The 24,826-nt window shown below is 47.2% G+C and overlaps 1 protein-coding gene across 1 annotated transcript in view; it reads left to right on the top strand.

The window, feature by feature from the left end:
- The window catches only part of ZCCHC7 (zinc finger CCHC-type containing 7), a 391,569-nt gene that overhangs the window by 353,771 nt on the left and 12,972 nt on the right, over positions 1-24,826 (top strand). The window contains exon 7 of the mRNA XM_082243866.1: positions 17,320-17,415. Within this exon, the coding sequence (XP_082099992.1) occupies positions 17,320-17,415 (96 nt within the window). The remainder of the gene's footprint in view (positions 1-17,319; positions 17,416-24,826) is intronic.

The raw sequence follows: 24,826 nt of genomic DNA, 5'->3' as shown, positions 1-24,826 counted from the left end.
GCTGCTCTATTATTACATTGTCTTCCCACCTTTAAGTCTTCTGAAATAATTACTCCTAAATCCCTTTCCTCAGATACTGAGGTCAGGACTGTGTCAAATATTCTATATTCTGCCCTTGGGTTTTTACGCCCCAGGTGCATTATCTTGCACTTATCCACATTAAATTTCAGTTGCCAGAGTTCTGACCATTCTTCTAGTTTTCCTAAATCCTTTTCCATTTGGCGTTTCCCTCCAGGAACATCAACCCTGTTACATATCTTTGTGTCATCAGCAAAAAGACAAACCTTACCATCGAGGCCTTTTGCAATATCACTTATGAAGATATTAAACAAAATTGGTCCCAGTACAGATCCCTGAGGTACCCCACTGGTAACATGACCTTGTTCTGAATGTTCTCCATTGACTACAACCCTCTGTTGTCTGTCACTCAGCCACTGCCTAATCCACTCAACAATATGGGAGTCCATGCTCAATGACTGCAGTTTATTGATAAGTCTTCTATGTGGGACAGTGTCAAAAGCCTTACTAAAATCTAGATATGCAATGTCTACTGCACCTCCACCGTCTATTATTTTAGTCACCCAGTCAAAAAAATCTATAAGATTTGTTTGACATGATCTCCCTGAAGTAAACCCATTTTGTTTTTCATCTTGCAATCCATGGGATTTAAGATGTTCCACAATCCTATCCTTTAATAGGGTTTCCATTAATTTGCCTACTATTGATGTCAGACTCACTGGTCTATAGTTGCTCGATTCCTCCCTACTACTTTTCTTGTGAATGGGCACGACATTTTCCAATCTTCCGGGACGACTCCTGTTACTAATGATTGGTTAAATAAATCTGTTAATGGTTTTGCCAGCTCACCACTAAGCTCTTTTAATAATTTTGGGTGTATCTCATCAGGACCCTGTGACTTATTTGTCTTCACTTTAGACAGCAATCTTAGAACCTCTTCCTCTGTAAAGACACATGCATCAAATGATTCATTAGTCATCCTTTCGAGTGGAGGTCCTTCTCCTTTTTCTTCTGTAAAAACTGAACAGAAGTATTCATTAAGGCAGTCGGCTAACCCTTTATTCTCTTCTACATACCTTCCGTCCTTTGTTTTTAATTTAATTATTCCTTGTTTTAATTTCCTTTTTTCATTTATATATCTGAAGAATGTCTTATCCCCCTTTTTCATAGACTGAGCTAGTTTTTCTTCTGCCTGCGCTTTAGAAGTTCTTATAACTTGCTTGGCCTCTTTCTGCCTAATCTTGTAGATTTCCTTATCTTCATTGCTCTGGGTTTTTTTATAATTACAAAATGCTAGCTTTTTATTTTTAATGATTTGGGCCACTTCTGCTGAGTACCACAGTGGTCTCTTTCTTTTTTTGCTTTTACTGACAAGTCTAATTAAGTCTATTAAGCTTTTTTGGTGGCCATCATCTCAGCTTGCAGGGTGTCGGAATTGGCAGCATTATCTTGTTGTACCCCCTATTTGGTGGTCCACAAAGATAAGGTGATTCTTCATCCACGCCCATCGTTGCTCCCAAAGGTGGTCTGACTGAAGATTTGAATGAAGACATTGTGTTGCCTTCTTTGTGTCTCAGGCCCGTTCATTCCAAGGAATTTGCATTGCATGCCCTAGATGTGGTGTGGGTGATTTGGGTGTATATGGCAGCCATGGAGTCTTTTCGGAGGTCAGATTGTGATCACAGCCAAGCCGAGGAAAGGGCTGTCCGCTTCTTCTGCGACCATTTCCAGATGGGTCAGACAGACTGTGACTCAGGCCTATTCTATTAAGGGTCAGGTTCCTCCTTTCCCTGTAATGGCACACTCTACTCGAGCGCTTATTGCTTCTTGGGCCTTCCGTCACCAGGTGTCAGTGGCGTAGGTTTGCAGGTGACCATTTGGTCTTCGGTGCACACTTTCACTACATTCTACAAACTGGATGTGTTGGCATCTGAAGATGCTTCATTTGGCCGCAAGGTTTTGCAGAAATGCTGTTTAGAGTGTCTGTTCCCTCTTTGGGGTGTATTGTTCAGGTTGGGCTCCAGTTGTTTTTTGTTAAGCTCCTGTTACCTGATTGGCTCCTTTGTTTAGCCTTGGGATTTTTTGTTGTCCCACCCCTCATGTTGGGCTTTGCTTGGGGATGTCCCCATGGTTCAGAATATGGAGTACTGTGCCTGTCAATGAACGAAAGAGAAAATAGGATTTTTGTAATCACCATAAAATCCATTTCTCTGAGTTCATTGACGGACACTGCACCCACCCTCTGTGGAGTTTTAATACTTCTGACACTACTTGTTACTAAACTGAAGGCCTATAGAAGAGCGGGGGATGTATACCAGCTAGGACTGCACATAGGTGTAGTCAAGTCTTTTTTCTGCCTAGTGTCCTACTCCTGTAGAGGTCGATATATAGCCCCAATGGTTCTGAGTATGGAGCACTGTGTCCGTCAATGAACTAAGAGAAATGGATTTTACGGTGAGCACTAATATCCTCAATTTTTAGAAGGTTAATATGCCCCATGAGATTCAAGGGGCAAGGATGTCCAGGATGCACACTTTGCACAAAGTTGGGACAACAGTGGAAGTAAATTAAGAGCAGAAAAACTTGCCTGTCCCACCAGACCTGGATACCCAAATACCTGAACTGGGCAACCCACATCAACTAGTTAGCGGTCTCACTCACTTGCACCAGGGGATCTAGAGGAAATAACGTAGACTTAGCCCAATTAATACAAATCTCGGGAAATGTCCAAATTCATTGAATAAATCAAGGGCTGTCCTTAGAGCTTAGAGAAGATACCGCATCATGCAAATAAAGTAGAGCGTTGTCAGCATAGAGAGAAATGTTTTCCTCTAAAGAGCCCACCCTCAACTAGACGAGATCCCCAGATAAGAATGGCCAATGATTCCAGGGCAAAGAGGGAGGGGGACAGGAAGCAACCCTGACGGGTACCTCACTGCAATGGGAAAGACCCAAATAACCTGTCATTAGTGCGGATCTGGGCCTTAGGGGCACTGTACAACATCTATAACCACTGAAGAAATTTTGGTTCAAATCAACGCTTCACTTCCCATAAGAAAACTCTCTCTACTGTATCGAATGCCTTTTCGGGGTCGAGGCAGGTGATGACCCTCTTTCCACTATTCTCACACCGGCATGTTTTCTAACTCCTTGCGGCTTCATAGCCGTCTTCCCACTGCCATTTTTGAATGATCCTGCAGCCTTCTGGAACCTGTGACATGTCTCAGACTGCGGAGGAGGAGGGGGGCCAAACTTCCACTCAGATTGCCTAGGCGTCTAGTAAGTGGGAGCAGGTACCTGTCAAAACCAGTTACACACTTAAAAAAAATACAGTATATCCACATGTGTTGAAAAATGTAAGGTAATGCACTGGCGTCAGAAATATGAGCGCAAGCTACTCGTTAGGGGGTGGGGGGGGGACCTCTGGGTGAATCTGAGATGGAAAAGTGGACAATAGGCTTGGCAGTGGCATACAATGCCAAGCCGCTGCAAGCAAAGCCGACAGAATACTGGCATGTATAAAAAAGGGGATTCGCTCCAGACATAAAGAGATTATTCTCCCACTTTACAAGACTCTGGTCTGGCCACATCTGGAGTATGCTGTCCAGTTCTGGGCACTGGTCCTCAGAAAGGATGTGCTAGAACTGGAGAGAGTTCAGAGAAGGGCAACAAAAATAAATAAGGGAATAGAGGACATCAGCTATGAGGAAAGACTACAAGCATTGAACTTATTCTCTCTGGAGAAGAGACACTTGAGAGGGGATATGATATCAATACTGTACTGGTGACTCTAGCATAAGGAACAAACTTTTCAGAGAAATGGAATACAATAAGACACGGGCCACTCACTAAAACTAGAGGAAAAATGGGATAACCTTAAAATACGTAGGGTGTTCTTTACTGTCAGAGCTGTGGGGATGTGGAATTCTCTTCCACAAGCAGTGGTATCAGCAGGGAGCATCGATAGTTTCAAAATACTATTAGATGGACACTTTAAAGACCACAACATAAAAGGGGTATACAAAGTACGGTTAACAGCAAACACACACACATCACTGAACTGGATGGACTGGTGTCTTTTTTCAACCTCGCTAACTATTTTTCCACTTATTCAAAGCCCATACAATACAAAGGTTTTTTTTTTTTTCTCTTTTTATAGATCAACACAAATATACTGTAATATTGCATCTTGATGCATACATTCTTTTCCTCTGGGACTCGAAAGTAGCACTGTGCTACTATAGTGCATGCCAATTCCCACTGCTTAAAGTGTTTAACCCAAAAAAAATAAATAAATCCTGTTCCCTTAAAGCATGTTATACAGCACAGTGCTTGTGCTGTGTAATTTGGCCCACTGTATCCCCTAAAAAAAAACCTGGCTGATTCTGACAGTTTCTACCCTCCCCTCTGTAAACTGGTGAATCATGGCTGCTGAGCCCTGACACTGTGGTCAGGTTACATGCCTCCGTCATCCGCAGCTCCCCTGTCCTCTGTGCTCCTCTCCCCTCTCCCTCCCTGTCTGTTTTTGTCAGTGCCTGCCCCCCTCCCCTCCTGCTGCCAAAATAACGGTTCTCTAATCCAGTGTTTCTCAACTCCGGTCCTCAGGGCACACTAACAGGCCAGGTTTGCAAGAAAACTGAAATACATCACAGGTGATATCATTTGCTGCTCAGTGATTGCAGTATTCTAGTCTGCATCTCCCCAAGGTAATACCTAAAATCTGGCCTGTTAGTGTGCCCTGAGGATCGGAGTTGAGAAACACTGCTCTAATCGTCTTCCAGGGAAGCATCTGAGAGGTTCCTCCCACCTGAAACAGGAAACACAATAGTCCACTATTCTAAAAATGCCCCGCCTGTCAGACGAGGAGAGGAGAGCCGGCCGGTCACGTGATCGCTGGGAATTGCTCTGAAATATGGTGAAGGCATTTTTTTTATAAAACACAGAGACAGGAACACTTGTCATCAGGGAGGACTATGTGAAGTTGTCAAAGTGGGTTAACAAAAGGTTGTCTTTTTTTTTTTTTTTTTTCAAATAACAAACATGGTATACTTACCTGCTCTGTGCAATGATGGCTTTCGACGTTAGTACCGGTACTTTACCGACGAAGTACCGGTGTTGTGGCAGCCTTTGAGGGAGGTCGGTCCTCTTTCGCATAAAAGTGGTCTCCCCTTTTCGGGAGACCATTTGTTTGGTTCCTCATTGGGTGAGCTAATCAAAGGACTTACAGGTGGGAAGAGTACTCTTCTTCTTTAAAGCGGAGTTCCGGCCACAAAATCAACATAATCGATTTTGGGGCATCCGCTTGCTTTTGGTCACCTGAAAAAGAAATGGATAGTTATTTATTTTTTTTTGTTTACTTACCTTGTTATTGAAGAAAAATATACTCACCTTTCTTCCACTTCCTCCCTCTGCGGCCGCGGCCCGCGCCGTCACTTCCTCTTTGCATTGATTCCTGGGAGCTGAACGTCCTCGCTCCCAGTAATCAATGCGCCTGCACCAGCCCCGCTCGTCACTTCCGGTACAGGCGCTCATTCCCTGCTAAACAGCTTCTGGGCATGCCAGAAGCTGTGGAGGGATGACGCGCCCGCACCGGAAGTGACGAGCGGGGCCGGTGCAGGCGCATTCTGGGAAAAGAGGACACGGAAGAGAACGTAGAAGAGGACGTGCTGGCTTCAGCTGCCCACATCCGGGATGGCAGTGCTGGAGAATAAATCTTCAAGGTAAGTATTTCTTCTAAAAGGTAAGTGTGACCCGGGACAGTACAGAGGCTATCTATTGTGGAATGTACTAGCCCTGACTGTCCCGGGGGTATTTTTATTGAAAAAACATTTTTGTGGCCGGAACTCCGCTTTAATCTGCCAAGGGCAAGTCACCACCTAATAGACGGGGCCTTATTTTACAGCACACAAGCGGCCCTTTCATGCCTCCTGCATGCAGGAGAAAGAATCATGATTGGATAAGCTGTGAACAGACCAATCCAGACCTGCAGACAAATCCCCGTCTACATGAAGGGAAACCTTCACCCATATCTGGGGTGGGGGGACGTCTTTGCTTGTTTCCGGAACCATGGACTTCCTTGATTCAGAACAACTTGGTCCACAAACTGATCCAATCGGGTCGCAAGATCGAATTCTGGTCTCGACCGTCAGACAGGTTCTTCCCGTCCAATCTACGCCTATCTCCAGACGGGTTAAGGGACCTACGAGCGGCGGTACAAGATCTGCTGTCGCAAGGGGTAATTGTGCTGGTTCCTTTTCGGGAACGCTTTCAGGGGTTCTATTCAACCCTGTTCACTGTGCCAAGGAAAGCAGGCAAAGTACGTCCAATCCTGGACCTCAAGGCTCTAAACCGCTTTTTGCGGGTACAGAAGTTTTGAATGGAGTCCATTCGCACGGTAGTGGCGTCTCTACACAAAGGGGACTTTTTGGCCTCCATAGATATCAAGGATGCATATCTACACATCTCTATTTACGCTGGACACCCGCGTTTTCTTCGCTTCACTGTAGGAGAGGAGCATTATCAATTTGTGGCATTACCCTTTGGTCTCGCCTCTGCCCCAAGGGTCTTCCCCAAAGTGTTGGCTCTGGTATTGGTGTTACTGTGTCAACAGGGGATTACAGTACTTGGGTAGCTGGACGATCTCCTCCTAAGAGCAGACTCGCATTCAGCCCTGTTGGGCGACTTGACAATCACTGTACGGATTACAAGAGTTCGGTTGGAACATCAATTTAAAAAAATCTGCCCTGGTACCATCCTTAAAACTGAATTATCTGGGCCTGACTCTGGACTCCACTTCGGTGAGGGTTTTTCTTCCCCCGGATAAGCTGCACAAATTTCAGGAGGCGATTCGTCTGCTGTTATTCAGCAATCTGTTCTCTCTGTGGACTTGCATGCGGGCTTGGGTCTGATGGTGTCAACCTTCGAGGTGGTTCCATTTGCTCAGTTCCACACGAGACCGTTACAAAGGGAGATTCTTGTCAAATGGAACAAAGATCCAAAGTCCTTGGACACTATGATTCGGTTGAGTCACAACACAGACTGCTATGTTATGGTGGCTTCACTTGTTAGCACTACACCAGGGCAAGTCCTTCCTCCCACTGTATTGGACTGTGGTAACCACAGACACCAGCCTGTCCGGCTGGGGAGGAATGCTGGGGAAGCTGTGTGTCCAGGGGTCCTGGACAGTAGAAGAGTCCAGACTTCCGATCAACATTCTGGAACTCAGAGCGATAAAGCTTTGCCTGAGTCACTGGACAAATTGTTTAGAGGGTTGTCCAGTCCGGATTCAATCGGACAATGACACGGCCGTGGCTTACATCAATCATCAAGGGGGCACCAATAGTGTCTTGGCAGCCCAGGAGGTGGCCAAGATCCTGAAATGGGTGGAAAAGTTTGTTCCAGAGCTTTCTGCAGTGCACATCCCAGGTGTGGAAAACTGGCAGGTGGATTACCTGAGTTGTCAGTTGTTGATTCAGGGGGAATGGTCTCTGCACTCTGAGGTATTTCACCTCCTGTGTGTCCGGTGGGGGACTCCCGATGTCAACCTGTTAGCTTCTCAACTCAACAAGAAGGTTCAGAGGCTTGTAGCCAGGTCGTGGTATCCTCTGGTCGAAGCCACAGACGCACTGGTGGCTCCTTGAGGTCAATATCGGCTGAACTATGCATTCCCACCACTAAAACTCCTGCCAAGGCTTCTGCGCAGAATAGAGGTGGAACGGATTCCGGTCATTCTGGTGGCCCCAGACTGTCCTTGCCGGTCTTGGTACGCAGATCTGGTAAGGTTGGTCGCCAATGCTCCTTGGAGACTTCCTCACAGGGAAGATCTGCTGTCTCAAGGGCTGATCTTCCATCCTGCTTTACAGTCGCTGGCTTTAACGACGTGGCTGTTGAAAGCCAGGCGTTGAAGGATAGAGGTCTTTCTGACTCTGTGATTCCGACACTGTTAAAGGCCAGAAAGTATACTTCTAGGAAGATCTATCATTGTACGTGGAAATCGTACATCTCATGGTGCGAATCGCTGAAGGTGCATCCTCGCCTTTTTTCAGGGGCTAGGATCTTGACCTTTTTTTTTTTTCAAAAAGGAGTTGAACAGCGGTTGGCTTTGGGCACTATCAAAGGCCAATTGTCGGCTTTGACTGTGTTTTTCCAACTACCTTTAGCTATGCATGCCTTGATTCGCACTTTTACACAATGGATTCGCCATATGGCTCCTCCGCGGTGGTCCCTGTTACCTCCAAGGAATCTTAAATTGGTATTGTCTGTTCTTCAAAAACCTTCTTTTGAGAACATTAGGGAGATTCCTCTGCTTACACTGTCTCAGTAGGTTGCCTTTTCGGTGGCTATTTCTTCTGCCCGAGTTGGCGGCGCTGTCCTGTCGTTCACCTTATCTGGTGGTCAACAGAGATAAAGTGGTACTTCAACCTCTTCAGTCATTTCTTCCTAAGGTGGTTTCTGATTTCCATCTGAATTAAGACGTTGTGCTGCCTTCACTTTGTCCTAAGCCCATGCATCCCAAAGAAGTTGCTTTGCATTCTTTGGATGTGGTTCGGGCAATTAGAGTTTACCTGGCGGCTACTGTATCTTTCAGGAAACCAGACTTTGTCTTCACTGAAGTACCTCAAAAGGGATTGGCTACGTTTGCTGTGACGATATTCAGATTTATCAGACAGACGGTGGTACAGGCTTATTCACTGAAGGATCAGGTTCCTCCTTTCCCTGTGAAGGCTAATAGGGCGGAGTGCCTCTTGGGCTTTTCACCATCAGGCGTCAGTAATGCAAGTTTGCAAGGCAGCAACTTGGTCGTCTGTGCACACGTTCACAAAATTCTACAAAGTAGATGTGTTGGCATCCTCGGATGCTTCTTTTTGGCCGCAAGGTTTTGCAGGCTGCTGTTTAAAAGAGCAATTTGTCTCTTTGAGGGTGTATGTTATTGGTTGAGCTCCGTGTTACCTGGTTGGCTAAGTATAGCCTTTGAGAATTACATTCTTTTCTGCGTTGTTTTTCCCTCCCATCATGCAAATACTGCTTTGGAACGTCCCAATGGTCAAGAAGAATATGGAGCTGCATCTGTCAATGAACTATAGAGAAAACTGGATTTTTGACTTACTGTAAAATCTTTTTCTCTGAAGTTCATTGACAGACGCAGAATGGGATGGGTTTTTTTTTTTCTTCTAAACACTGTTTGCATCAAAACTGAAGCCTATAGCAGAGTGTGTGGGTGTATGCCTGTAGGGACTGCCCCATAGGCGTGGTAAAGATTTTTCCTGCCTAGTGTCCTACTCCTGTAGGGGGCAGCATAACTCAATGGTAAAGAAGAATATGGAGCTGCGTCTGTCAATGAACTTCAGAGAAAAGGACTTTACGGTAAGTCAAAAATCCATTTTTTTTTTCATGCTGAAAAAAATGACTTTCTTGCAATACGTTTTTATTGAAAAAAGAGAAAGGAATTGTAACAGATGTAGCATAACCATGCGAACAAGTACATAGTAGTACAGGGTATCAATTAGGTGGCTGGTTACAGCATAATACAACAATGTAGAAATACATTCAGAAAGTGATCAAACAATGAGCAAGGTGTATCAAGAGGCCAAAGGCCATGTGGAGTTGGATTGGAGTGTTGTATCATGTATCATTACCGTACTTACATCCAAAACCACTGAGCAAACTCCCTGAGCCGTAGAGAAAAAGCATGTCCTAAAAATGCCACAGACCCAGGGAAAGCCGAGGCTATGCTCGGGGATAGGACAACCGGCATCAACAAAGCTACAATTACCGATAAGTGAACGTATTACAAACCAGGGAAGTAAACAACCTCAGTAAATTGTACCTAAGGTGGTGAACCAGAGGTTTCCAGTATGTATATAATCCGAGGCCACTAGGCCAGAAGAAAAGTAAAAGTAGAGAGGGGAAAGAGAAGAGAGAAAGTGTAAAGAAGCAAGAGAAGCGAGAAAACAGCCGGTCTCCAGTAGGAGTAAATAACTCCAATTAGTTAACCACTTTACCATCGGAGGATTTTGCTGTCTTGCGTCCAGGCCACTTTTTGCGATTCGGCACTGTGCGACTTTAACTGACAATTGCACGTTCATGCAACGCCGTACCTAAACGAAATTTACATCCTTTTTTCCCACAAACAGAGCTTTCTTTTGGTGTTATTTGATCACCTGTGCGACTTTCATTTTTTGCGATATTAATAAAGAAAAGCGATAATTTTGAAAAAATAACAATATTTTTCTACTTTGACAGTTAAAAAAATATCCAATATATTCAATTTTTGTCATATATTTAGGCCAAAATGTATTTAGCTACATGTCTTTGACAAAAAAATTCTCAATTAGCCTATTTTTAACCGCTTTTAAGACCGGAAGATTTTACCCCATTCCTGACCAGGCCATATTTTGCGATTCGGCACTGCGTTACTTTAACGGTCATGCAATGCTGTACCCAAACTAAATTTGTCATTTTTTTTTCCCCACAAATAGAGCTTTCTTTTGGTGGTATTTGATCACCTGTGCAATTTTTTTACTTTTTGCGCTATAAACAAAAAAGCGACAATTTTGAAAAAATATTTTTCAACTTTTTTTTATATGAAATTCCCCCCCAAAAAAATGTAAAAATCTAAATTTTTTAACAGTTTAGGCCAATTTGTTTTCTGCTACATATTTTTGGTAAAAAAAATTGCAATAAGCGTATTTTGATTGGTTTTCGCAAAAGTTACTAACTACGGGAAATTTGTCATTTTTATTGTTTTTTAACTAGTAATGGGGGCGCTGCGATTTTTTTTTTTTTTTTTTTGCGGGACTGCGACATTGCGGCGGACAGATCGAACCCTTGACTGACATTTTTGACACTTTTGGGGGTACCAGTGACATTACTACAGTAATCAGTGCTAAAAATATGCACTGTTACTGTAAAAATTACACTGGCAGGGAAGGGGTTAACTTTTATTGGTGATCAAGGGGTTAATGTATGCCTGGTGCTTACTAACGTGTGTGGGGGGAGGGGACTATGTGACACAGGCACAGATCGCAGGTTCAGCTATGCTGAATCCTGCAATCTGACCCTGCCTGTCACTTAGGAGATCCACCCGCTTTGTTTACACAAGCTGGCGGATCTCCACACTCGATCCCCGACGATGTTTCGATTGCGATTGCAAAAATAAGTGGGGACAAGGGGCAACCCTGCTGTATTCCTCTAGCAATTGGAAAAGAGTCAGAGTAGAAGCCCTGGTATCTGATTTTAGCTGTGGGGAATGAATAGAGTGCCTTTATTATCCCCATAAAGCTGTTGCCAAAGCCCCATTGTTCTAAAATAGTGAACCAGGTATGGCCATTCGATGGAGTCAAAAGCCTTTTGCAGGTCTATTGACAGAAGAAGACCTTCCTGATGTCCACTGCCATCCCACCCAGATTGGAGCAGAGAGATTATATCGGCTGCCCTTCGTACTTGGTCTGGCCCTTGTCTCCCTGGGATGAAGCCAACTTGGTCTTTATGAATGTAGCGATTAAAAAAAGAATGCAAGTCTGTTAGCTAGGATATTAGTGAGTATTTTCAGGTTGTTGTTTATAAGAGATATTGGTCTATAGTTGCTAATTACACCGGGGTCCTTGTCAGGTTTTGGAATAACCGATATAAAAGCAAAGTTGTTGTCAGTATCAATGGGGGTCCCCTTTTTGATAGCGTTAAAATATCTAGCCAAGAAGGGGGCCAAGATCCCGGAGTACGTTTTGTAATATAGATTGGAGAAGCCGTCTGGCCCTGGTGAAGAGCCAACTTTGAGATCCTTGATCACCAGTTGGATTTCTGCCTCAGAAAAACTGGCTTCAAGGGCCTCCCTATGCTGTGTAGAAAGGCTTGGGATATCTAAATTCTGCAAGAACTCTGTTAAGTGAGAGATCATGCCCGACGTTTCAGGGGAGTAAAGCTTTTTATAATATTCAGAAAATGCCTGCATTATACGTTTTAGATTTTGGGTTTTATGGCCTCCAGGGATGGAGAATTTGGGGAGAGCGAAGGTTCTAACCCTAGGCTTAAGTTTTGAAGCTAACATGGGAACTATTTTGTCCTTGTTGTAAAATCTGGCCCCTTGCCATCGGATATATTTGTCTGCAGTGCTGGTCAAGGCCAGATTTAGCTTGGCTCTGGCTTCGTCCAAGGCACGCAAGGAAACCGTTTTGGGATCCTTTTTACGTTGGTCACTGAGGGCAAAAAACTCCCTTTCCAGACCGTCAATATGAGCCCTGTTGTCTTTCTTGATTCTGGAGGCTAACTGGATCAGTTTACCCCTAATTGTCGATTTGTGGGCCGCCCAAAGTGTTTCAGGGGAGATGCCGTCCAAGTCATTTAAAAGGAAGTATTCAGAAATGGCACGTTCTATTTCGGTAACTCTATGTGGTTCACTCAAAATGGATTCATTAAGTCTCCATTGATTGGATCTTGAGGGGGCATGGGCGCGTGATAGCGCCACAATGACCATGGAGTGGTCCGACCAGACCACATCCCTGATAGTGGCAGATTGAAGGGAGGGAATCAAGGACTGTGAAACCAGTACATGATCGATGCGAGCATAAGAGTGGTGCGGGTTTGAGAAATGAGTGTAATCTTTCTGGGTGGGATTTACTTCCCTCAAGCTATCTACCAAGCCCATTTGTTTGATAATTTTAGCTATCTTTGTGCTACGTTTGAGTGGCTTGATGGATTGGGACCCATGGGGCTTAGATTTGTCCAGACCATAGTCAAATGCTGTATTAGAGTCCCCTCCCATGATAATGTGACCCTCAAGATGTGGGAGTAATTTCTTAAACATGTTTTGAAAGAATTGAGTTTGGTTCTGGTTAGGAGCATAATAAGAGACAAGAGTACAGTTGTTCGTCTAGAGTGCCCTTGACCAGGATGAATCTGCCCTCTGGGTCCTTCAATTCCATGTCGAGCGAGAATTTGCACGCCTTGGCAAAGAGGATGGCCACTCCATGTTTCTTATCGTTAGCATTAGCCATGTAAAACACAGGGAATTTAGCATGGAGGAATGTGGGATTGTAGGTTTTCGGGAAGTGGGTTTCCTGAACTAGCAGTACCTCCACCCTACGGTGGTGGATTTCTTGGAATACTTTCCGTCGCTTTATGGGTGAGTTAAGGCCCTGGGTTTTGTGGGTGGCTACTGAGGTATGGTGTGGGAATTTTAGAGGATGCCATGGAGTGAGGAAACACTGAGCATCTGGAAATAGGTGACACTTACCCATGACAGGAGCAAAGCACTAGGGAAGAGGTAAACTGGTGATCCGGAGGACTGGATAGCAGAAAGAAGGTAGAGGACCAATATCTGGAGACCAGCTGTGAAGGAAAAAAACAAAGATGAGAATAGAAAAAAGAGAAGGGAAAGGCTGGGCAGACCAATGTCCAAAAAGGACGCTGGCGGTCAGGGTGAGGTCTGCAACACTCTGACCATGCAAAAAACATAGTTCCCGCTCCTCTTGAAGAGGAGGGGGAAGCAGCCACATGGGAGATACCGCAGCATTTCCCAGTGACTGATGGAGGCGCCATCCGGCCACTCTGGCAGGGCTCCCGCCCCAAAATTAGAGCTAACTGATTGAAAAATTATGTGAACAGCTATGTGTAGAAAAACAGTGCAGCCCATCAGGCCTACAAATACATATAGCTAGGCATGGATGAATATGTAATCTCGGAGGAAAAGGTTACAGGTTAAAGAACCTTCCAAAAACAAACAAAATTTTTAAAAAAGAGAGACAAATCAAGGGCTGAGGGCTATGTGTGGCCCTAGGAAAAAATCGAATGCCCGTGATAGCTCATAATGAAACTATCCGTGTAAAAAAAAAAAAGGAAAAATTTTAAATTTTGTTTTAAAGTCATAAGATCTGGACGAAATTATTCATGGAGGGAGAGCCACATAAAAGAGCATATGCTCTGAAGCCGAAAAGGGAACCATCAGTGGGGCAAGTCAGGGCAGATTACAGTCCTTTGAGCGCATGAATTTCGTTTTGTTCCACAGAGGGGTGATGGGGCTTGTAGGAATTGGTCGCTTGGTCGATCCTGAGCTCGTGGAGGGGCTTCGGTGTTCCGGTGTTTGACGTTTTTCGCCTTCTGTGAGACTGGAAAAGGAGTACGTCTTGTTTCTGAAACTTGAGAGCAAAGGGGAATGCCCACCAGTATTTAATTTCCTTTTGGGCCAGAATAGAGAGGAGAGCTTTCAGTGAGCACCTTCTTTGTATGGTGCAGGGAGACAGATCAGTGAAGATTTGCACTTGGTGACCTTGGCAAGTGAGCTGTGGTGCTGCTCTGGCCCTGTGGACAATTTCTTCTTTGACGGAATAGAAATGTGGTTTAACGACCACATCTTTTGGGTTGCCATCCTTTATGGGGGGTCCCAACTCTCTGTGGGCCCTGTCCAATTCTAACTTGTGGTCTGGTATGTCAGGGAAAAGGTCCTTGATCAACCCTTGAATGGCTGTGGGGATATCCGTGACAGAGTCCGATAGGCCTCTTAATCTGAAATTATACCTGCGGGACTTATTCTCTAGGTCTTCAACTTTGAGCAAAGCAGTATCCAATTGTTCCTGCAGTGTTTGAATGAGCCCAGTATGTTGATTAGTTTAAGCCACTGTCATGTCCAATTTTGTTTCAATTGCCTCCATTCTGGACCCCAAATTCTGGAAGTCCACTTTTAGATTAGAGGAAATTTTAGAAGCGATTTGGGAAAGCCCCCTGTCAAGAAGTATAGAGAGTTTTGAGAGGAGATCATCACTGTCTAGTTGTGCTGATCTGCAGGTTCCCGCCATGCTGGGAAATGGTGGGGAAGTGTAGGGAAATTGTATTCCGGTGATGGGGAGAAATCGTCTCACTCGCCCTAATAAAGACTCCGTTGAAGCCGGTGAAGGGGTTAGCAAAAAGTAGGTACTCACGGATCCCTGTGGGGTAGCAGTAAGTGTTAACTGCTTGCTCTGGTTCCCCCTCCTCCATCCTGTCATGCTGAGGTGCTGGATCCGCCATGTTAGAAGGAGCGGCTTCCCCTACTGCGAGCTGATAGTGGCTGCGGAGGTCCCTCCGGACACAGCTGGGGGGACATGTACCAGTCGCCTGTGTGTTCCTGGCAAGTTGGCTGCAGTAGAAACTGCGGATGGTTCCCATTCAGCGGCTCTGGGCTGGAGTGTGCGGGTGTGGCGCAGAGCTCCGGGCTTAAGCGGCCATCTTGGGAGACTCCGCATGTGCTCAAAAATTACTTTTTGCTTTTTAGTGTAGATGTGAGATCTGAGGTCTTTTTGACCCCAGATCTCGCATTAAAGAGGTCCTGTCATGCTTATTTATATTACAAGGGATGTTTACATTCCTTGTAATTGGAATAAAAGTGATCAACAACAATTTTTTTAAAGGGACAGTGTAAAAATAAAAGGTTAAAATAAATAAAAAGAAAAAAAAATAAAGCACCCCGTCGCACCCACATATGAAAAAGGTGTTCAAACCACACATTGAGGTGAGGTATCGCCGCGGCTGTTAGAGCGAGAGCAATAATTGTAGCGCTAGACCTCTGTAACTCTAAACTGGTAACCTGTAGACATTTTTCGCCATTCCACCAGTGTGCGCAATTTTTGTAGCATGACATGTTTGGTATCTGTTTACTCTGTGTAACATTATCTTTCACATTATAGCGGTGGTGGCTGGTGCTCAAAATTTTTTTTTTGGGGGGGGGGGGGGGCGCAAAAAGAAAAATGTAATAGGTATTGCTTTGTGGCAAAAAACGCGGTAAAAAATTGCGTGACTTTGAGGTTATGGTACAGGCATGGCACAGGTGATGGTATAGGCATGGCACAGGTGATGGTATAGGCATGGCACAGGTGATGGTATAGGCATGGCACAGGTGATGGTATAGGCATGGCACAGGTGATGGTATAGGCATGGCACAGGTGATGGTATAGGCATGGCACGGGTGATGGTATAGGCATGGCACGGGTGATGGTACAGGTCATGGTACAGGTCATGTCACAGGTCATGGTACAGGTCATTGCACAGGTGATGGTACAGGCATGTCACAGGTCATGGTACAGGCATATCACAGGTCATGGTACAGGCATGGCACAGGTCATGGTACAGGCATGGCACAGGTCATGTCACTTACCTGCTCTTGGGCTGGCTCACTTGACCGGACCGACTGCTGTGCTGTGGGCTGCTGAAGACGGGAGACACGTCGCTCCTGGGTCCGGAGGGACAGCTCCCCCACATGGTGCTCCCCCCGCAGGTTCAGGCCATGAGGGGGCGACACGCCAACACTGGACACTCCTCTTCTGCTGATCCCTCTCTGAGTCTGATCTTAGATTATCTCTGCACGATCCGATCCCATGCTACACCGGATTACAGCCGACCAATCATTCACAACGTGAGGCCGCCCGCCCCGCTGCTTGCACAGAATAACATCCTGTCACTTCACCTCCAGGCTCCTCGGTACTGCGCTCTGCTCTCTGGTACTGCTCCAGGCTCCCTTCTATTCAGATTAGCGGCGGCTTCTCCAGCGTGGCGGCTACTGGCGAGTCCTCCCGGCTCCCGCCTCCGTCCTCCCCAGAGTCCCCAGCCAATGGCATGGGGTTTGCCTTTTGGCCAATCAGGAAGCGCGTATCGGACGCACTTCCTGATTGGCCCGGAGGAGGATCCGTGTGACAATAGCGAATTTTCATTCGCTGTTGTCACACAATGGGTGGGCTCGGGACGCACTGCTCTGCGCCCCGGGTCCACCCTTTCCTGAAGCCTATTAGAGCCTCTGGCTCTAATCAGGTGACAACAAAAAAAAATCCCATTGAACTCCATGGGTCCGGCGCCCCTTCATGCAGATTAGGGGGCCGGACACATGAATAAGGGGGGCGGTGCCCTCAACACACCGGCCGCCACTGCATTATAGAAAACAAATTGGGCTAACTTTACAATTTTCTTATTTTTGAATTTAAAAAAAAGTTTATTTTTTTCCCAAAACATTACGTTTGTAAGACCGCTGCGCAAAAACGGTGTGACAAAGTATTGCAACGATCTCCATTTTATTCTCCAGAGTCTTTGCTAAAAAAATATATATATAATATTTGAAAGTTCTCAGTGATTTTCTAGCAAAAAATACTGATTTTAACTTGTAAACAACAACTGTCAAAAATAGGCCTGGTCCTTAAGTGGTTAAATTAAGTAAGCTGTGCGTTACATTTTTTTTTTTTTTTTATTGTAAATAATTCATGTAAATGTCTGTTTTTTTAAAACTAATTTTTTCATGTGTATGTATATAAATGTATATTTATATATTTTTTTATTTTATTTTAGGTGAAATCGGGCCCAATTAAGATATCCAAGTCTGCCTCCAGCCAAAAGCGTATTGTTTACTGCTATAACTGTGGCAGGAGAGGTCATTGTGGCTATGTGAGTGTCTCTCAGTATTTCGAATTTTTGCAATTTCACAAAATGTATTGTAGACATACTCAACTAAAAAGTGCTGGAACTAAAAAACTTAAATTAATGGCAAATGTATTTAAGTGTATGTAAAAGGCAATTTTTTTTTTCTGTTTGTGAGTGGGGAAGAGTAAACTGCCTGTCAAATTTTTATCGCTGTCTATGTCGCCATTGGAGAGATTCTACCCTCTTTTGTCACCGAAATAAAAAAACGGGAAATTCAAAATATTGAGTTGTCACCAGAACCAGAGGTGAGGGGCTATTTCTCTTACGTCCTCCGACAGTCGCTGCCGCCTCTAAGTCATCACTGTTGGGTATTGACTTCCGCTCCGCAGGAGTAGCTAGGCATATAGACTTAGTCAAAAGACAAAAGGCATTAGCATATACACACCCATGGGGGCTGTCCCATCTGGTCAATACCCCCCTGCATAACCACTCCCAACTCAGTTTTAATCTGCCTAGCGTCATCTGTGGTGGCTCCAGTCCCTGTCGGTGGCGGAAGGCAAGTCCTTCCGTCCGTTGGTGTGGACGGTGATTACCACGGATGCCAGCCTGTCGGGCTGGGGTGGAGTCCTGGGCAACCTGTCTGCCCAGAGCACTTGGTCGGAGGAGGAGTCCTCCCTCCCGATAAATGTGCTGGAATTGCGAGCGATAAAACTCTGTCTCTTCCAGTGGTCGGACCGTCTTCAGGGCCTTCCTGTCCGAGTACAGACGGACAATGCTACTGCGGTGGCTTACATCAACCACCAAGGGGGCACCAGGAGTGCTCGTGCAGCCCGGGAGGTGACCGACATTCTATTGTGCGCCGAGACTCATGTCCCGGCGATCTCAGCAGTTCACATTCCGGGTGTGGAGAATTGGCAGGCCGACTATCTGAGCCGCCAGACCCTGGACCAGGGGGAATGGTCCCTGCACCCGGAGGTATTCCAAATACTGTGTGCGAGGTGGGGATCCCCGGACGTGGATCTGTTCGCATCTCGACTAAACCAAAAGGTGGAAAGGTTTGTGGCAAGAACGCGCGATCTGCTGGCAGTCGCCTCGGATGCGTTGGTGGCCCCTTGGCATCTGTATCGTCTGATGTATGCCTTTCCTCCGATTCAGTTGCTGTCCAGGTTCCTCCGCAGGCCAGCCTCGGAACCGCACCTGGTGATTCTGGTGGCTCCGGACTGGCCACGCCGGTCCTGGTACGCCGACATTGTTCATCTGGCAGTGGTGCCTCCGTGGCGGCTGCCCATGCGGGAAAATCTCCTGTCTCAGGGTCCGATCTTCCATCCTGCTTTACAGTCGCTGGCTTTAACGGCCTGGCTGTTGAGACCCAGATCCTGAGGGACAAGGGTCTCTCCTCTGAGGTCATCCCTACTCTTGTCAAGGCTAGGAAGACCTCCTCTGGAAAGATTTATTACCGTACCTGGAAGGCTTACTTCGCCTGGTGCGAGTTCAGGGGGTTCTCCCTTCGTTCGTACTCGGTGACGAGAGTGTTGGCTTTTCTCCAGGCGGGAGTGGACCAGCGCCTGGCGCTGGCCGCGATCAAGGGCCAGGTGTCTGCCCTGGCTATTCTTTTCCAACGCCCTGTGGCGTCTCATTCTCTGGTTCGCACCTTCTTCATTCAAGGTGTGTGACATTTGGCTCCTCCCAGGAAGGAGCCCTTACCTCCGTGGGACTTGAACTTGGTTCTGTCCGTGTTACAACGTGCTCCCTTTGAAAACATTCGGGATATCTCGTTGCCTCTGCTGTCTAAGAAGGTTGCCTTTTTGGTGACGATCACTTCGGCTCGCAGAGTGTCGGAACTGGCAGCGTTAGCTTGTCGTTCTCCATACTTAGTGATTCACCGGGATAAGGTGGTTTTGCGTCCGCAGCCCTCCTTTCTTCCTAAGGTGGTCTCTGAGTTCCACATTAATGAGGACATTGTCCTGCCTTCGCTTTGTACAAAGCCTAAGCATCCTAAGGAGGTTGCTCTGCACTCCTTGGATGTTGTCAGGGCGATCAGGGTTTACCTGTCGTCTACGGAATCTTTTCGTAAAACGGATTCCCTCTTTGTCCTACCTGAGGGACCTCGGAAGGGCATGGCTGCATCCGCAGCGATATTGCCAAATGGATCAGACAGACCATTGAATAGGCTTATGCCTTGAAGGAACGGGTTCCACCCTTCCCTGTTAAGGCGCACTCTACCAGATCTGTGAGTGCGTCCTGGGCCTATTGGCATAGGGCCCCGTGGCCCAGGTGTGCAAGGCTGCGACTTGGTCGTCGGTGCACACTTTCTCAAAATTCTACAAAGTAGACGTTCTGGCATCAGCTGATGCCTCATTTGGCCGCAAGGTTCTCAGTGCGGCAGTGCCATGATGGACCCTTGTGTTTTTTTCTGGGTCCCTGGCTGTTGGCATTTGCTTTCCTGGGCTGTTGCTCCTGTTGAGCATTGTTTTTTCTGTTGCCCAGTTGGTTCTCTTACGGTGCATGTAAGATTCCTTTCTCTGATGTGGGTACTGCATTGCCTTTTCTATGGTTGCGTCTCCCACCCCTCATGTCTATACTGCTTTGGGACATCCCAGCAGTGATGACTTGGAGGCGGCGGTGACTGTCGGAGGACGTAAGAGAAAACTGAATTTTTGTAAAATCTTACCTGTAAAATTCCTTTCTCTGAGTCCTCCGACAGTCACCGCCCGCCCCCTTTTGGGGTTCTTATTACCTACTGCTATGCTACCAAACTGAGTTGGGAGTGGTTATGCAGGGGGGTATTGACCAGATGGGACAGCCCCCATGGGTGTGTATATGCTAATGCCTTTTGTCTTTTTACTAAGTCTATATGCCTAGCTACTCCTGCGGAGAGGAAGTCAATACCCAACAGTGATGACTTAGAGGCGGCGGCGACTGTCGGAGGACTCAGAGAAAGGAATTTTACAGGTAAGATTTTACAAAATTCCGTTTTTCCATAGAGACACCGGTTTCAGTGGCAACATCAGTTTAGCAGGCTTCCTCTAATTTCCTGTTGTATCTCTGGAACAAGAAGTAAAGGGAAATCTCCCCTACAGTATTGAGACCACAAAAAAATAAAATAACAGGGCTGTTAACCTTTTCCACCTTTTTACTAAAACGAAAAAAAAAAAGTTTTGGCTATACATACATTTTAAGTTTACGCCGCCATTATCCCTGAAGATCAGGGAGAAAAACAACCAGATCAGAAAGTAGCAGTAGGCACACAGTTAACCCCTTGATTGCCCATAGATGTTAACCCACTCCCACCAGTGTCATTGGCACAGTGTCAGTGTACAGTATTATCACTGATCACTGTATTAGTGCCACTAGGAACATCAGTGTCAGTGGTCCTCCCAGCCAGTGTCTGTTAGCACCAGATTGCCTGCCACCCAATCACAGTCCCAATATAAGTAACTGATCACCGCCATTACAGTATAGCATCTATATTTGCGTATATTCCAGTATATATACCTTAGTTTGTAGACGCATAATGTTTGCACAAACCAATTAATATATACTTATTGGGATTTTTTTTTTTTTAACCAAAGACATGTAGCAGGATACATTTTGACCTGAATTTATGAAGAAATTTGATTTTCTCTTACGTCCTCCGACAGTCGCCGCCTCTTCATATTCGTCACATATGGGGTATTAGACTTTGCTCCGAAGGAGTAGCTAGGCAACAGAATATGTTAACAATAAAGCTTTTAACATATCCCACCCTCAAGGGGTGGTCCCCTCAGTCAATACCCTCCTACTTCCTGCAACCATATCTCAGTTTTAATGTCTAGCTTGTCAGGAGTGGCTGGCTTTTTCTGTGCTGGGGCTTTCTGCCCCAGACTCTTTCTTCTTTTTGAAATTTTGTTTGAGTTTTCTCTCTACCTTTACTTAGCTGTTATTTTTGTCAGCATTAGTTAGTTCTTCGGATGAAGAGGATCATGCAGACTGGGTCTCGGGCTGATCCCCCTGATCGCAGGTCGTGGGTCAGTGGCTTCCCAGTTTGCCATCGAGCGTTCAGCCAGGTAACGCTCCTGGCACAGTGAACGACCCATCCCTGTTCGGTGCAGGGATGATTGGTGAGGTGGCTACCTCACTGGACGCTGTGCGGTTTCTTAACCCCCATTTTGTGCGTCTTGAATGCGACTCTCCCTGCCTCATGTGCAGCGGCTTGTTCGCCTGTGCGGGTCCCCCACGCCATGTGAGGTAAGTGTATTTATGTGGGGACCTGTCTGTCTGGGGGGGTGTCAGTCTGGGACTGTGTAACCTGCCTTTAATCACACTGCTTGTCTCCCTATCTCTCGGCTGCATGCTGTGGGCTGCAAGGGGGGGGGGGGAGATGTGTGACACTGTCTGTGTCAGGCTGATCAGTGTGTGAAGCTGGGTGCTGTGGGGCATGTTTTTTGGCATGTTTGGGCACTATACAGCGATCGCTGCGGCGATCTGACATGTATTCTGATACTGGAATGTAATGTGTGTTTTTTACTGCACTGTGGAGCGGCGGTTTCGGCGCCGAGCGGCGGTTTCGGCGCCAAACGGCGCCATTTTGCCTACACCCGCTCCGGCCGCATGTTTTACATGCATGGCAGCCATTTTCTTGTAGCCTCCATAGGCTTACATAGAGCGCCCTGGCAGCATCACTTCCTCTTTCCAGGAACACCGATCGAGGCAGCAGCAGCGGCGGGGGTCTCCTCAGGTTTTACCCTTCTGTTCTTGCTATCCATTGCCTGTGTTCAGTTTGCATATTCCCTGTGGGGGTCTTATTGTGCTTGAGTGTGGTGCGGTGGGCTGCGCTTGCCGCGCTTGCTTAAAAGGGGCAGTTAACCCTTTGTTGTCTGGCATTACAGGGGCAATGGATTCTCAGGAGGGAAAATTTCCTACAGCCTTGGTGGAAAGCCAGGGGACCGCTGTCTCCCCCCCAGGGGGGGATTTGGCCACTATTGTGGCTGGCCTTGCTGCTCAGGTGCAGATGCTGGTGGCTGCTCAATCTACTAAAAGGCCCAGAGTTGCTCTTTCCTCTGATTCTGAGGGTGAAGGTGATAGGGCTGTTATGGCGGGGGCCTCCTTATCGGGGTCCCGCTCCTCTCTTGATCTAATAGGGTCTGAGGTGGAGGCTGAAGTTGAGGGGGTTGATAATTCTCCCCCTGGCTCGCCTGAAGAGCTTGCAATCATGGATGAGTTTATTGCTTCCATAAAGCAAACGCTGCGTTTGCAGGATGAGGTGTGTCCCCCCGCCGCCTTGGCGGCTTATGGGACGCAGAGAAAACGCAGGACGCCGCAGGTTTTTCCCTGCAATGATGATTTTCAGCGCGCTGTTAAGGAACAATGGCGCAATCTACGCAAACCTTTTGCTGTACCAAGTAGATTCAAGCTGCGTTATCCTTTTTCACCTTCCACTGATGAAAGGTGGTGTGTGCCACCCCCAGTGGATCACGCAATTGCGGTTTTGAACAAAGCCACTGCGATTCCTGCAGAGGATTCCCCTGTGTTCCGTGACGCCACGGATAGGAGACTGGAGTCTCTTACCCGTCATACTTATTCTGTTGCGGGTTCTATGCTTAAGGCTCTGTTTGCTTCTCTCATGGCGGCCCAGGCGATCGCAAGTTGGACGCAGATGCTTAGGCGCGTCCTAGTGGCCGATTCGGCCTCACCGGCGACCCTGGATATGGTGGATCAAATCCACCAGGGTGTCATGTATCTGTGTGATGCGGACCTGGACCTGGTTCCGTTGGCTGCACGTGTGCACAGTGTGGCGGTGTTGTCTCGCCGCCTGATTTGGTTAAAATGTTGGTCGGTGGACCAGTCTTCACGTAAGACCTTAGCCAATCTACCTTATGATGGGTCTCGCCTTTTTGGGGAGTCCCTGGATGTGTTGATTAAGGGGATCACCGGGGGTAAGAGCACTCTCTTGCCCCATTTCCCCAAAGCTAAGGGGGCTTCTGGGAAGAAGCATGCTAATTTTCGGCCCCCTCAGGGGTCCTTTCGTGCCTTTCGGCCGCACTACAAGGGCAAGCCGTTCAAAGGTCAAGGCTCTCAGAAGAAGCCCTGGTCTGGTAAACAGAAGTCCGGCCAATCCGGATCTGCAGCCCATAACAGTGCGGCCTGAAGGGGCGCCCTCACCCAGTTTTGGGGTGGGGGGACGCTTGCTCGGTTTTCTTCAGCCCTGGTTGGCCCGTGTGCGGGACAGATGGGTTCAGGAAATCGTTCGATCTGGTTACAAGATCGAGTTTCTCTCTCGGCCGGAGAGCAGATTTTTTCCCTCAAATCTTCAACTGTCTCCAGAGCGTTTGCGGGACCTGCACCTGGCGGTGCGGGACCTGAGGGCTCAGGGAGTGGTGGTTCCGGTGCCTCATCGGGACAGATTTCGGGGGTTTTATTCCAATCTGTTTACCGTGCCCAGGAAGGAGGGCAAGGTTCGTCCAATTCTGGACTTGAAGGCTCTGAACCGCTCTGTGCGGGTTCGCAAGTTCCGCATGGAATCCCTGCGGTCGGTGGTGGCTGCCCTGGTTCCGGGGGAATTCATGGCCTCCATCGATTTGAAGGATGCGTACCTTCACATCCCCATTTTCGAAGGTCACCAGAGGTACCTTCGATTCGCCATTGCGGAGGATCACTACCAGTTCGTGGCGTTGCCTTTTGGTCTCGCCTCGGCTCCGCGGGTCTTCACCAAGGTGCTTGCACCGGTTCTGGCATTGTTGAGGGCCCAGGGCATTTCTGTCCTGGGGTATCTAGACGACATCCTGGTTCGGTCTGCGACCAGCCAGGGTCTGGAGGAGGACCTGTCTGTCACGATGCAAACTCTACAGGAGTTTGGTTGGACGATAAATTTTCCAAAGTCGACGCTGAGTCCGTCGGTTCGTCTTCCCTACCTGGGAATGATTCTGGACTCGGTACAAGCGAAGGTCTTCCTGCCGGAAGACAAACTCATAACTCTTCAGGAGGAAGGCAGGTCCCTCAGGGACGTTCCGCACTCGTCTTTAAGGACGTGCATGAGATGTCTGGGATTGATGGTTTCGGCCTTCGAGGCGATTCCCTTCGCCCAGTTTCACACGCGGGGTCTCCAAGCGGAGATCCTGTCCAAGTGGGACGGGCGACCTCAATCTCTGGATCTTCAGATCTCGTTGAGTCATCGCACCAGAAGAGACCTTCTGTGGTGGCTCCAGTCCCCGATGGTGTCCGGGGGCAAGTCGTTTCGTCCTATCTCGTGGACAGTGATCACCACGGATGCCAGCCTGTCGGGCTGGGGTGGTGTTCTGGGCGTTCTGTCTGCCCAGGGGACTTGGTCGGAGGGAGAGTCTTCCCTTCCGATCAACATTCTGGAATTACGTGCGATAAATCTCTGTCTTCATCGCTGGACGGACCGGCTGCAGGGCTGCCCGGTTCGGGTGCAGACGGACAATGCCACGGCGGTGGC

The sequence above is a fragment of the Pelophylax lessonae genome, assembly GCF_965119305.1.
Source record: "Pelophylax lessonae genome assembly, chromosome: 1".
Classification (NCBI taxonomy): Eukaryota; Metazoa; Chordata; class Amphibia; order Anura; family Ranidae; genus Pelophylax; species Pelophylax lessonae.
Note: the sequence above shows the minus strand (reverse complement) of the source record. Positions and strands in the feature narration are given on the sequence as shown.